This window comes from Stegastes partitus, unplaced genomic scaffold (assembly GCF_000690725.1).
Source record: "Stegastes partitus isolate 25-593 unplaced genomic scaffold, Stegastes_partitus-1.0.2 Scaffold606, whole genome shotgun sequence".
Classification (NCBI taxonomy): domain Eukaryota; kingdom Metazoa; phylum Chordata; class Actinopteri; family Pomacentridae; genus Stegastes; species Stegastes partitus.
The window spans coordinates 313458-326865 of NW_007578337.1; the positions used below are offsets into that span (position 1 = coordinate 313458).

General features: G+C 38.2%; 1 protein-coding gene across 1 annotated transcript; it reads right to left on the reverse strand.

Annotated features, from left to right (window-relative positions):
* Positions 1-8060: 8060 nt before the first annotated feature.
* On the reverse strand, positions 8061-11835 carry LOC103362822 (C-C motif chemokine 19-like). Its single transcript, XM_008289317.1, has 4 exons — positions 11665-11835; positions 9395-9518; positions 9163-9277; positions 8061-8466 (listed from the first exon to the last, which is right to left on the reverse strand). The coding sequence occupies exons 1-4, from the start codon at positions 11726-11728 to the stop codon at positions 8434-8436; spliced, it is 336 nt and encodes a 111-aa protein (XP_008287539.1). The 5' UTR covers positions 11729-11835; the 3' UTR covers positions 8061-8433.
* Between the last annotated feature and the right edge of the window lie 1573 nt (positions 11836-13408).

Here is a 13408-nt window from a genome sequence, read left to right on the forward strand (position 1 = left end):
TGTTTGCGTTACTTGATTTAAAAGTGAATTTAGGTTGAGTTAACTAAATAAACTCAAGCTTCACACAGCCAAATGACGACCTGTTTGCTTTAGAACTTATTTGAACATGCTTTTATGCTTATTCTTGCATGCTATGAACTTTTTGCACTCTCAAAAACCCTGCTTTGGCTCAACAAACAGAATTAACGCAACAGTTGAGATCAATCTTTTTGAGTTTGGACATTTTCTGATGAAATTATGTTCAACCGACAAGCTGAGTTGAGTTAGGGGAATTAGTTTTACCGCTACAATCAAAGATATTTTTTATTTCAACTCCCCATCTGCACCATAACAAGCCTGGACTATTACAGGAGGTTAACACTGAACATTAAAAGTAGTTGATCGAAGCGTCAAAGATGATTTTCTGAACTAAATTTAAGCTTGTTGCTTCAACGCGACTCAAAAAGATTAATGGAAACTGTTGCGTTAATTCTGTTTGTTGAGCCAAAACATTATTTTTGAGAGTGTAGAAACTCCATAGCAACAAAAATAAGCATCAAACTCAATTCTAAAGCAGACAGGTCGTCAGTTGGCTGTATGGGGGCACGTTGAGCAGCCCTTTAGCTCCGGCTAATGCTGCCTGATAGTGCAATTTTTACTGGTTAATCAGTCTGTTCACAAGAGCTTTATATCGACTCAATACATCCCCATCTGTACAGTCTTCTATTGTCACAATTAGTCTGTCCTAACTATCCCATCGGCTTGTCCAAGTCTTCATTTTATGCTCTGGTAAGTATTTTTATTTTGGTTTTACATTTTTCTCAATGAAAAAAAAATAAAAATCAGACTTAAGATGATCAGTTTTTGACTGAGGCTTTAAGTTGTGCCATTATTTTGAAAGAACATGGCTGTGGCAACATGCTAAGTCCCCACTGACATTGTGTTACAAGTGAAGGACTCGATATAAACAGGGACTGAGGAAACTCCAAATGCAGGGTAAGTCCAAATTTCAGCATCGGAAACTGCAGCACTGAGTTTTTGTTCTGACTTTGTGTTTAATTAAGAGGACACGACTAATAGGACGACCTGAGGGCTCAACCAGAAGGAAATCCAATAAATGGACAATACCAAGATCATCAAGAGTGTTAGAAACCAATTAAAGGATTTAAAAATCAATTCTAAAGCAGATAAGTGGTCAAAACTGGTACAGCTGAGTTTTGAAGCAGTTGAAGTTGAGATAGCAGTTTATTACAACAGCAGGTGATAGAAGTGTGTAGAAGTGTTTGGACTGAGAGGGAAACAGTCGCACTCCAGCAAAGTTCCTCTGACGATAAATACATTCTTAGTTATGTTTTTATGTTTGGTTGCTTTATACTGCACAAATGGTTTGACTGGTACTAATAGCAAATATACACATTTTAACAGACACTTCTCAACCACAGTAAAGCAGAAATCTTGTTCACTTGATTTATGTTTGTGGGTCAGGTTTAATAATCTACAATATGTTCTATATGTTCCACAGTTCAAAGTAAAGGGACACACTTCTCCCAGCAGGCGGTGCTGCTGCATCAGAATACAAATCTGTTTCATTGCCAAGTTAAGCGTTTTGGTGGCTGGCAGTAAAAACTAACAAGTAGAAAAACGTTTAGAGGAGGATAAACGATTAAAAAGGCAAATGGTTCAAGTCAAATAAACAGTAAATGTTACAAGACACATAAGAAGAAAGTAAGTGCAGTTTAACTATTAATCAGTTTACATAAACTGATGTTAAATTAAACCACGTTTACTGAAGATCAGGGATGGATTCTGATATTCTACCTCTGTAAATGTACCAACAGCACAGTGCAGAAATACTCTGGTACAATTAGAAGTCATGCATATAAACACGTTTCAGTTTAGATACAAAATTTAAGCACTGGAATAATTAATGTACTCATCATTCAGAATAATGCAGATTATTATTGATTATTGATGCATTTGTGTTTATCACTTTAATGTTTTACCCTGCCTTCGCCCTAAGTCGGCTGAGATAGGCTCCAGCCCCACTGCGACCCTAGTATAGATGATGGATGGATGGACTTTAATGTTCTAGTTGGTAAAGTTAATTGAACTACTTTACTTCAGTTGCTTGTGAATATCCCTTCAAAGATCAATATATTATATCTTAATGTATAATAATTCATTTTTGGATTTTATTTTGGCTAAATACTTAGCAGATGTAGTGAAGTAAAAAGTATAATATCTGCATTAGAGTTGTAGAGGAGTGGAAGTATGAAGTAGCAGAACATGGAAATACTAAATTAACTCAATATTGCATGTAAGTACAGCACTTTAATAAATACACGTGCTTATTTCCACCACTGCTCAAAGTACCTTTAATAGCCAAGTGCCCAAATACTTTTTAACTTTTGCAATTTGAGCTTTATGTGCTAAAAGCTTCAACTCTGTTCTCTCTAAATTCATGTAAACTGACCCATTTTATTGTTCAGCAATGACAACTGAATGTGTTTAAGCACAGAATGTAAAAAACAAACAAACATGTGCAACTATCTAAATACTTCTAGTGGACCGTATGTGTCAGATCCATATATGACCACCAGGAGGGGAAGGAGTCTGTCCTCACAAATCTGCTTCACACTGTGTTTGAATTATTGTTTGAATCCCTCAAGTCATTATATTTTATTCTAATTATATGCTAAAGTTTACAAAGATACCAAATTTTAAATAATATGATCATTCAAACACATTTTCAGAAAGTGTTAGAATTTTAGTGGAAAATTGTCTCAAACAGCAACACGTCTTAAAAAAAAATAAAATAATCCCTGTATATTTACTTAATAGGGTGTAAAATATTGTTTTTCTAACATCAAAGATACTTCTATTTGTTACGTTCATCTGTTAAACTTTTATTATCTGTACTAGTGCACACTCTTGACCTTTACATTTAAATTAGTCAGGTAAATTTATATCATAAATAACATTATAGAGTCTTCACATTTTAACCTGGTAGGTAAATTTGTAACATTACTCATGCAGCCTAAATGATGATACAAACATCAATCATAAACAGTGGAAACAATACTGCAAATTTTTGTTTCTGTCTATTGAGCAGGTTGGTTTGTCCTTAATTGACACTTGGTTCGTCCAATCACACCTTTAAGTCCCGCCCCTTTGGACTAATTAGCCTTCATTAGCCTTCATTAGCAGCATCCGAAAAAAAAAAGTAAAACCTGCATAAAGTAAAAGTTACAAACAAATTACAGGAAAAGACATGTTCTTCGGAAAGATGCTGTAAAGATGAGCAAAAACTCCTGCCATGTCTGCTGCAGCAGCATCTTCAGCTCAGCGAGGAAGACAAAGGTAAGCAGAAGCTAATGACGAGCTAGCTGGCTGCTCAGAGTTAGGCGATTAGCATGGTTAGCATAAAGCTAAACTACTCGGGACTCCAGGAAAACATAAAGAGACTCTCGATAAATGCTAGTGGTGGACAAACTAGCTGGTGTTTGTAAATGTATGCTGACAAAATTACAATAAAACTACTTTTGAATGATTTGCATGGCGCCAGGTTGGCTAGCTTGCTACTTATGCTAACGTAGGTCTAGCTTCTAGTGGCTCGCTAAAACTGGCTAATAGTGATGGAAACTAAGTACTTTGAGTTACTGATACTTTACTTGAGTATTTCCACCGTTTGCTCCTTTACACTTCCACTTGACTACATTTATTATGTCATTTATTATAATATATCAGTCAGAGGGACCAAACTAGGACTTGTACTGTCACTACATTTTGCTGCTAATACTTTTACCTGTCGTGGAGTACTTTTATATTGCCTTGTTACTTTATTCAATGATCTAAGTTTTTTCCTGGCTCACAACAGATTTTTGGGTTCTGACTACACACAACAGTAAGCATGATCGGTCAGTGTTATCTTTATTGACTGAAATCAACGCATTTTCCTGATTTTCTGACCACTGGATAAATAAAAATGTGTATTATAATCAAGTGAGTGAACGTCCAGTGAACAAAACTGGTTAAAAAGTGTTTTAAAATCACAATTCTTTATGATTTGGTGCTGGTATTTTTTATTTTTGTAAAGTAATATCTAATGCAAGAGAAGCCCTGTGGGGTGAACAGCTCGCTTTACTGAGCTGTTTAAAACTAATCATCTGATCAGTCATTATGTTTACTCCCTCTGTCTATCACTTACACTTTAGCATTTTTTTGTGAATTAATCCAAGGAGTTCACAGGCTGGCGTCCTTTTAACTCAGTGAGAGTAGTTTATTCAATGCTACTTTATCTGATCTGAGTCATTGTTTCTGTTCTCTGTCTGCCTGACAGCCGGTGTACAACATTGCAACATCACTCTTTTAAGGTATTTGTCATATTTCCATTGTCGTCCTCATGCTTGATTCCCTTTTAATTATTGCACAATTGAGGAAGTAGCACAGTCGATTTAGTTCCTTGTCATTGACCGCAATGTGGGGTTTAAGTATGGGTGGTGTGCGATGCCAGGGGCTGATTTTTTTGTTTTTTTGTTATTTGATTAATCCCAGTCCAGCCCTGGACCATGCAATCCGTCAACATGCACTAAATGACCAATAATCTGCATTCATCCCTGTAATTATACTTTGGGGATTTTTTTCCCCCTGTTTCAACAGGCCAGTGCTGCAGAACAATCTGCTGATCAAAAAAATAAATTGTTTCCTGGTTCGGTGTGGAGGAACTTCACAGGTCTGCACAGAGCTCTGATCTTAAATCAACCTGATGTTTGGCGGGAAACATACACCGGAGATGCTGGTTTCAGAATTCTTTGTAGTGGAAACAGTGATTTACATGCGGTCATTTTTAATGTTTTAATCATATGTTTCATTCATAATTTTTGTGTTTTGTATGCATGCATTTATTAGCATTACGATCCTAATATTGTCTCCTCTCTAAGTAATTTTTTTGAGTTTCATCCACCACACCTTTCCTTTTTTGAAATGTTTGTCCTGTCAAAAAAAAGCAACCCAGAAGTGTACCACGAATTTATTTTATTTGCAATTTGTTGAGATTCAAATACTTTTTAATTTGTCTTTTGATTTTCTTTGAGTGTCAAAGTAATTTGCATTAAAGCTGCTTGGCTCTTGCAAGACATTGTTGGAAGTGCTGCAAATTACTCTAATTTTCCATACTGACAGAATCTGACACACAGGAAGATGTCACTCTTGCAGAAACACGTCCACAACTACACAGTACTCTGTGAATCATATGTGACAGTAAATCCTCTTTTGTGTGGTAATTTACAAGGAACTACCTGAGATTGCTGTGAACAGTGAAATCCTTTTTTCCATGGAACCCATAGATTCACAGGGTCTTGTCACGTCTGAGCGGCCTGATGCAACACGGGAAAGTTACTGTGAAGACAGAACAACTGTTTCACCATTGAAGATGCATGTTTGCATCATATTGACGTCAAAGAAGTGATATGTTGATCGTCTCTTATGCAGCTGCATTTGTATGAACTCCTTCACCTTTATCTTATGTCCTTGTTGAAGAGAGTTATGTTTGTTTCTTGGAACTCTGCTTTGGCAGTGCTATGTGGAATGAAATTTGAACACTAATTTTGGCATGTTTGCTGGTGACAACAGCGTTTTTCAAAAGCCCAACAGGTAAATTTTCATCCTTTGTTTGCCAGGAACATTTGGAGGAGGATTAAAAGGCCTTTTAAATTTTCAGACTAAACATAACCAGGAAATGAAAGTCAGTTGAGCTGGTGGTGACATCAAGGTCAGACGGATCTGAAAATCGAAACCTAGAAAAACATTCTGTCCCTTCAACAAACGCAGTTGACTTCAGGACATTTGACCGTGATGACTCTTCCTCCAAATGTCAGTTTCACTGGACATTTAGCATTGTGCATCCTTCAAGTTCTTCTCACAGTTCCTCTATTTGTCGATTTGTAACACAAAACCACTACAACAGTGATGCCCAATTAATGTCTCCGGTACTTAGTCTGTAGAGGTTTTAAGTTACCATAAAAGGAGAGAAGGGCAAACACTTAAAAGATGTCAACTCAAAACCACAAAAGCTTTGACAAAATGGAGCCGCAGGATCTCGTATGACATTTTTCTGTTTACTAATGGAAGCACTGGCTTGAGTCAGGAGTTGCTGCTACTTTTCATCTGTGACAGTGATGAAAGTGAAGCCACAATCTGTCAGTTTAAGTGTGTGGTCTGCTGCCAAATTTCAGGAGAACAAGCAAAACATAAAACCAAATTAGCACATTTGTGCATTCGTGATAGAAACATGATTGTAGCCTTTGCAGAAAAAAATAATTAGTGTAATTAGTGAAGTTTAAATTGCATAAAAAGTGTAAAGTTGATGATAAATCGAGATACTGTCACTGTTACGTGTGCATTTGCAAGCTAACTTGTCATTTAAACTGCTACGCAAGTTATAGGATTTGTCTTTTTGTCATGGATGATTTATTGTGTTAATGATACTAATTATTGCAGTCAAATCGATTTATCTAAGAGCCTAACCTCAAAACGAGGCACTTGTTTTACTTTGACAAACTGTAACCCCATAATGCACCATGGTGCAAAAATAGTTTTTAAAAAAAGGCTTACAATGGGGCGCCGCTATAGCTCACCTGGTTGAGCTGGCGTCCCATGTGCAGGGCTACAGTCCCAATGTGGAGGTCATGGGTTCGATTCCCGCTCATGACCCTTTCCCACATGTCTTCTCCCCATTCTTCTTTCCTGTCTCTCTCTCACTGAACTATCAATCAAAGGCCAAAAAAATAACTTAAAAAATAAAAAAAAAGGCTTACAAATTAAAGTGCAAAACTGGAGAACTCCAACATCACAGAAATAGATTAAAAAGGGGGCTTAATATTTGTCAGTAGTGCAAAATTCAAATTTCTTTTAAACCCACCTTGACAAATTAAAACAAAAAGCAACTGTTTCATTTCTTTTCTGCTTTTTGTGCAGTTGCTTTCTGACTTTGAATTTTAAGACAGTATTGCCAAATCCCTGCACAGCTGTCAACTTTAACTCGCGTATGGCAAGTATGCTGGAGGAAGTTGTGATGATGAAAACTGGATTGTAGCGGTGCACAGCAGCAGCTTGGAAGTAACTGCCGGTCAACACGAGGTCCTGGTAAGCCGTGTTTCAGTCACTGTTTCATACTAGTTTGATTGTCTGACAACAGAAACAGAAATGTAAACAGGAACAGCTATGCTGGGAGTTTCCAAATATGTGAGCAGAGAGAGCAGGAGAGAAGCAAACACATCTCTTGAGGTGATCAGAAGCTGTGCTGCTGTGGTCTGCTAACCAATCACAGCACACGTAACAAATCACCTGTTTGTTCTGTTGTAATTTTAAAAAATTTAACGCACTCTTGAAGCCTTACATCTGTGGAAATTTTTGACCGAGTTGGACTCTCATCTGTAGCACTGACTGCATCTGACAAATGGCTGCAGCCAAAAACGACTGCCAAAACATTTCTTCGGATGAATTAAAGTTTTAAAAACATGTGTCAACTAAAAATGTGGATTTTTGAAGCAGTTTGAGCTTCATCGTCATTGATTGTGCCGTCTAATTGTGGCAGCTGTTCTGTATCATTTTCATCCTCTAAAGAAATGGAAAAAACGTGCACATGTGATTATTAAATCACCTCCAATCTAGCAAAACACAAAATGTACAGTTGTTTGACTGCTGAGTAATACGAGTGTGTGAATATAATGTTGGGATGTAATAATCCAGCAACTGTATGTATCAAAGTGAAAGAAAAGCAGTCTGACGTGATGTTTATTTTTCAAGTGTTTCTTCATGTTGAAACAACTAGTGTGACGATTAAGCAAAGTAAATAAGGCCAACTGCTGGTTAACAAGTGGTTTTTCCATTAAACATTAAAACCATTTGAAGATGTTTGTTGCATTTTGCTGTAATTTGGTGGAAAGCAAAACAAATAAATCCCTAAAAATAAACCCAAGTTTTATTTTGCGAAAATGACTTTGCAAAAAAATAAAGATTATTTCCTCGTTTTCACTCCCAGCAGAGTGAAGAGTGTCGTCGACAAAGAATCACAGACATGATCAGAATGTGCATAAAAATAGATTTTATTAATTCAAAGGAGCAACACTCAAATAAATCCATACAACCAATAAAGTTCTGCAGCCTTTTGAGTTGTCTTACTGAACAAGACACTCACATTCACATTTTGGATTTTGTGCACCAACCTCAGACTTCTAAAACACAAACGCTATAAAAATATAAAACTCCTTCAAGGTGTTTTTATTTTATTTGCAACTCAAATGAACATATGAAGACAAAACGGGAAAAGCTCATTATTAACAGGACGAATCAATCAGTTTTTATATTCTTATATTATTTTAGTGGTGTTAATGCAAATATGTTCTTCTGCGACACTTTGGGCTGTTGCTGTGGATGAACGGGTCCAAGTTTGGTTTACTGGGGCTTCACTCCCACGCAGCGTCGGCCCTGTAGAAACACAAATATTTAGAAACCAAAGACAGTCAATCCATCATGGCTTCAAACTGAACCTCCTGTCCCCCCAAAATAGACTTTTCTGCTCATCACACTCCATAAAAGGTGGATTATGTTGCATGGTTAGACTTCTGCTCTTATCCTAACGTGCTTTTTACAGTAACAGTTGGAAATTTTTGTGTGAAATTCTCTAACATTAAGGATACTGTATGCTGGGGAAGAAGTACAACAAAGCCATTTTTTTATTGTTATTTAACCAGACAAGATGCTTCAACATTGTCATAGAATCTTTCAGTGACAGTCGAAATATCTTTTAAATCTAAATCCATTTAATTGAATTCACCAATTTCAAAGGCAAAAGACTAATCATCATGACAGTAAAGTGAGCTTTATAGTGATTTCAGTTCCTACTTCTGTGCAATCTCATGACTCAAAGTAGCAGCAGTTGTGGTTTTGCAGTTCAGTGATTTTAAACCCACTTGAGATCAAATGAGGCATGAAGTAGGCTGAAGTAAGGCTCAATTTCTGTTTTACAAAGAAAATCTAGATCATGTGATCGGGTGTTTTTCGCTCATGAAACAAAACGACATAAACTGCCTATTCATTTTTAAAGTGACAAACTAGGTGTTGTTTGCAGTACATTTAAATGATTAGCAGCACTGTAGCATTTTGGAGCAAAGTGAAAGTTACCTTGTACTTGAGTTTCTTGCACTTTTCCTTCAGGTCATCCACATGTTTCATCAGATCTTTGACCCACTCTTCATTAGGAGGCACACAGAGGGTCCTCCCACGTCTGGACACAAACCTGCAGGATTATCAGATCAACCAGGACAGGGTGAGTGTGTGATCATTTACAATGTAAATCCTGATTTACCCCTATCTGCTGAATACACATCATCCACTTCACACCACTTTAACTTACACTGTGGCAGCAATATCGCAGCCCTCTCCTCTGATCTGCTGCTTGTAGTCCGCAACAATGTGCCTTTCGATTGTCTTGTTTAAGACTCTCAAGCAGCAGTCCATGGGCACCTGCGCCACGATCACTGAAAGACAAAAGAAAGCAGATCAGGTCAGCACAAAGGGACACTCCTTAAAAATGCTGCCTTTTGGGTAATATGCATTGTTGTTTCAAGGTTAGCTCTGAAATGTCGGCTTCACCACTGATGTCAGCGGCTTGAATTTCAGTGTCAGTTACAATCAGTTCCAGTAATTACTGCAGAAAACGTGTACGAGGTGTGTCAGAAAAGTTTCAGGACTGGTGTCAGAAAAGATAAACAACTACAAACTACAAGTCTAACCCACTCTCCCAGCCTTCTCTGCCACACCGCTATGTACTCCTGGAAGGATTCTTCCAGGATCCTCCACAGCTTTGTCGTCACAGCTGTCTTGACGTCGTCCACGTCTTCATAACGGGTCCCCTTGATGACCCTCTTGAGCTTGGGGAAGAGGAAAAAATCACACCGAGAGTAGGGAGGTTGCTCCAGCACGGTGATGTTCTTCTCAGCCAGGACCTGTGGGATGCTCAGGGCATTGTGAGCAGGCGTGTTGTCATGGTGAAGCAGCCACGACTTGTCCTGCCACAACTCTGGCCTCTTCACTGAACGGAGCAAACGCTGCAGGATCTCTTTGTAGACGTGGTGGTTGATCGTAGTTTATAGTTTGGGTTTGACATACATCTTTTGTGACACCAGTCCTGGAACCTTTCTGACACACCTCGTATAATGTGTGCATATTAAAGGTCAATGGTAGTTGATTAGAACATACTAAGCATATGGATGGTCAGAAGTTAGTTACTGTATGTCGGGGAAGTTTCTAAAGTTCTTATGTCTGTTTATGCCTCTTAATATGTGCCAAGACTGCAATCAAGCAATATGCAATGTAATGACTCCCTCATAAAGAGGGAAATTACAGACTTTTACAACCACCTTTTATAGCTACAGAGAGTTTTATACCTAAATGGGTGTAATTACTGTCATTAAATACAGTTCAGCTGAACTCATGACCTGATTCCCTCAGGATTTTAGTCAGGATTTTGATATTTCATCAGTTGCTTTTATTCTTTCTCATTTTGAACAAAATGCCAAAAACGAAACATTCGCTCCACATTCTGTAAAAATCTGAATTTTCTGTTGTCCTCAGTGCAACCCTGAACTTATGAATGACTCAGCAGTCAGGTGGCAAAAATGTAGGGACCTTCAGCTGAACTGCAGGCAGTGTAGAGCAGAGAAGAGACAAAATAAAAGTGTAAATAGTAAAATATCTATAGTGTGTAGATCAAACATTTTATTCCAGTATTGATAAGAAAATAAAAAATGTAGTTTGATTCCAATTTTTTTCAGTTTTTGTAAGAGAAATGAAACTTTCTTTTTCTTCTTGTTTATGATTTATGGTATAATAACTGTCTCTCTGTCTACTGATGAGGTGCAGGACTTTGTATTACAATTCAAAATGAGTGAAGAAATTGACAGGAGCAGAAAAGAAAAGAAAACACCTGTGCCTGGCGTTTGCTTCACTCACAACTCATAATTTCTTACAATGCAGTGGCATCCTGTCCAACAGCCTCATTAGCTCTTGAAACGAGACCGGGGATTTCCACAGTAAACCTTTAACTTTCACTGGCTGCAGAAAGGTGTGGTGCATGTAAGCATGGGGAATTACCTGCGCCACACCTCGCTGTGTTTACCCTGCTGCTTGCACTGATAAGTATCAGATTACATAAGTCTGCATAGATTTGAGCTTCAGAATGGTTGATTTCAATAATTAGAAAATACAACAAATATAAGCTTGATATGTGCCTAATGTGATTTTGTTTCTCCACATTATAAATCCACTAATCCTGTTACTGCTCCTCTCTGTTTGTGGCTCCTCCTCTTCCTAATCTCTCCATATTTATTTATGTGTTTTATCAAGTTCGTGCTCATCAAGATTAAAACCCTCTAAAGTGAAATTCACAACGTGTAGCCACGTAGCCTCAGCTACTTTCGAAATGTAAACTTGCAAATATTCCCTCAAGTGATTATTTAGGTTTTTTTTGCATGCTTGCATCCTTTGGGAGCCGTTCCAAGTGGAAATGTTTAGATAAATTACACCTTTCTAAGATAGAAAATGGCAATGACTCATTTTACTTTCTGCTCGAGAAGATAAAAGCGTTTGATGACGAAGCTGAGAGGAATGCGTGAGGAGACTCACCGGAGCAGCAGCAGGTGATGCAGAGGATGCAGAGGAAGAGTCTTGCGTCACCCCACGGAGCCATGTCTGATTGAGCTGGTGATGTCGTCCCTTGGCTTCTCTGGATGCTGATTGGTTGATCAAAGAGCCTGCTCTCTCTTTCCACACCACTCTGGGAAAAGAGCTGTGAGTGTTAGACTTTTTATACTGTCCACTTAGTTTCACTTTATGTGTTCCTCCTCCTCCTCCTCCTCCTGCCTCCCTTCCTATCCCCCCCTTCCAGTAAGATCACAGGTGTCACAGATGTCATCATCCTAAAAGTTTAGTCAAAAAACTCTTCAAGCCCCATGTGAACTGGAAATAATTCTCTTTTATGTTTATCTTTTCTGAACTCTTACCTTCCAGCACTGTTCTCTAACAAAACCATTTATCACACTCTAACACAGTTCTATAATCTGTGAACAGCCACCAGTATGGGTAAATGAACCCTCAATATACATTTCCACTTTAATAGATGCAGGATAGAAAACAATATATTCATTGTTAGGGGTACAGCACTCTGACCCCTAATAATGAGGAGCCTTAAAATAGATAAAATTATCTTTTTTATTTGCCCCTGAGGACTTTTTAGGAAAATATTTATGACTTTCACTGTGAGTATACAAAAATGTCTTCTTGATTATGTGCCAAACAAGTATCAAGCGCTACATTTCCCAGGCTTTTTATTGCCAATCATATGGAAAACTCATCATCTAGCAGAATCATTAACGTCACAACGACAAATAAGCTACAGTGAGTTTTAAGCTGCTGGAGTCGTAGAGATTTAAAAAAAAAAAATAAATCAAAAAAAGGTTGTATTGATAAAGACAAGGAAGTCCTGTTGTTTTTTTTGGTGAAGTGAAGTGAAACCATGCGTTAATTCTGTTCCCAGGAAAATGTGGTTCTTCTTTTGCGGGTCGTCTGCAAACATACTTGACCTCATGACTCAGCTGATGCGTGTTGATATTCTGCGAGACAATACACAAGCAAAATTAGACAAAAATAAATGTATCTTTTTAATGTACCAAAGGCAATAAAAACAATCAGACAATAAAATAAATGTACTAAACGTTCCACTTTCGTTTGGCTGCTGAATACTGCTCTTTAAAATGGGCACGACCACAAGATAAAGGCTCTGAAGGAAAAGCAAAGACGCCACTGAGGCACTCCCTCTCCACTAATGGTAGCAGTGAGTTACTCTATAATTTTCCAGCACTTAAAACATAAAAGGAACAATCTGGAAAGAGGTCAAAACAAATATTTGGAGTAGCAACCATGGATGGAATAAAAGAGATATTGTTCAGGAGTTTTGGGCTAATTAACCTGTGGTTAAACGGAGGATAAATCCGGTCTGGTCTGGCAAATGGACGCAGTGGCCCCTTCAGGAGACAACGAAAGTGGACGTTTTGAGTGTCTTGCCTATCCCAGACGTTAATTTTTGCAAAACTTACAGCCGAGAGACTTTGCTGAACGTCAGGGCAATGAATGTCAATAAAATTGTGGCGCTCGGTTGTGATCTGGACACACTACACCAACACGGAGTTTGATCGGAGACGACGCCGGCAGTTACCTGAGAGAGAAGGAAGTGCAAATGGTATGAACGGAAACAAAGGAGGAGGAAGAGAGCCAGGATCCATGCTAGGCTAAAGGCTAACCCCTCCAGACCAGCAGGACCATCGCTCCTACTCTCCAGTGTCCGCTCCCTCCACAACCAGCTGGATGAGCT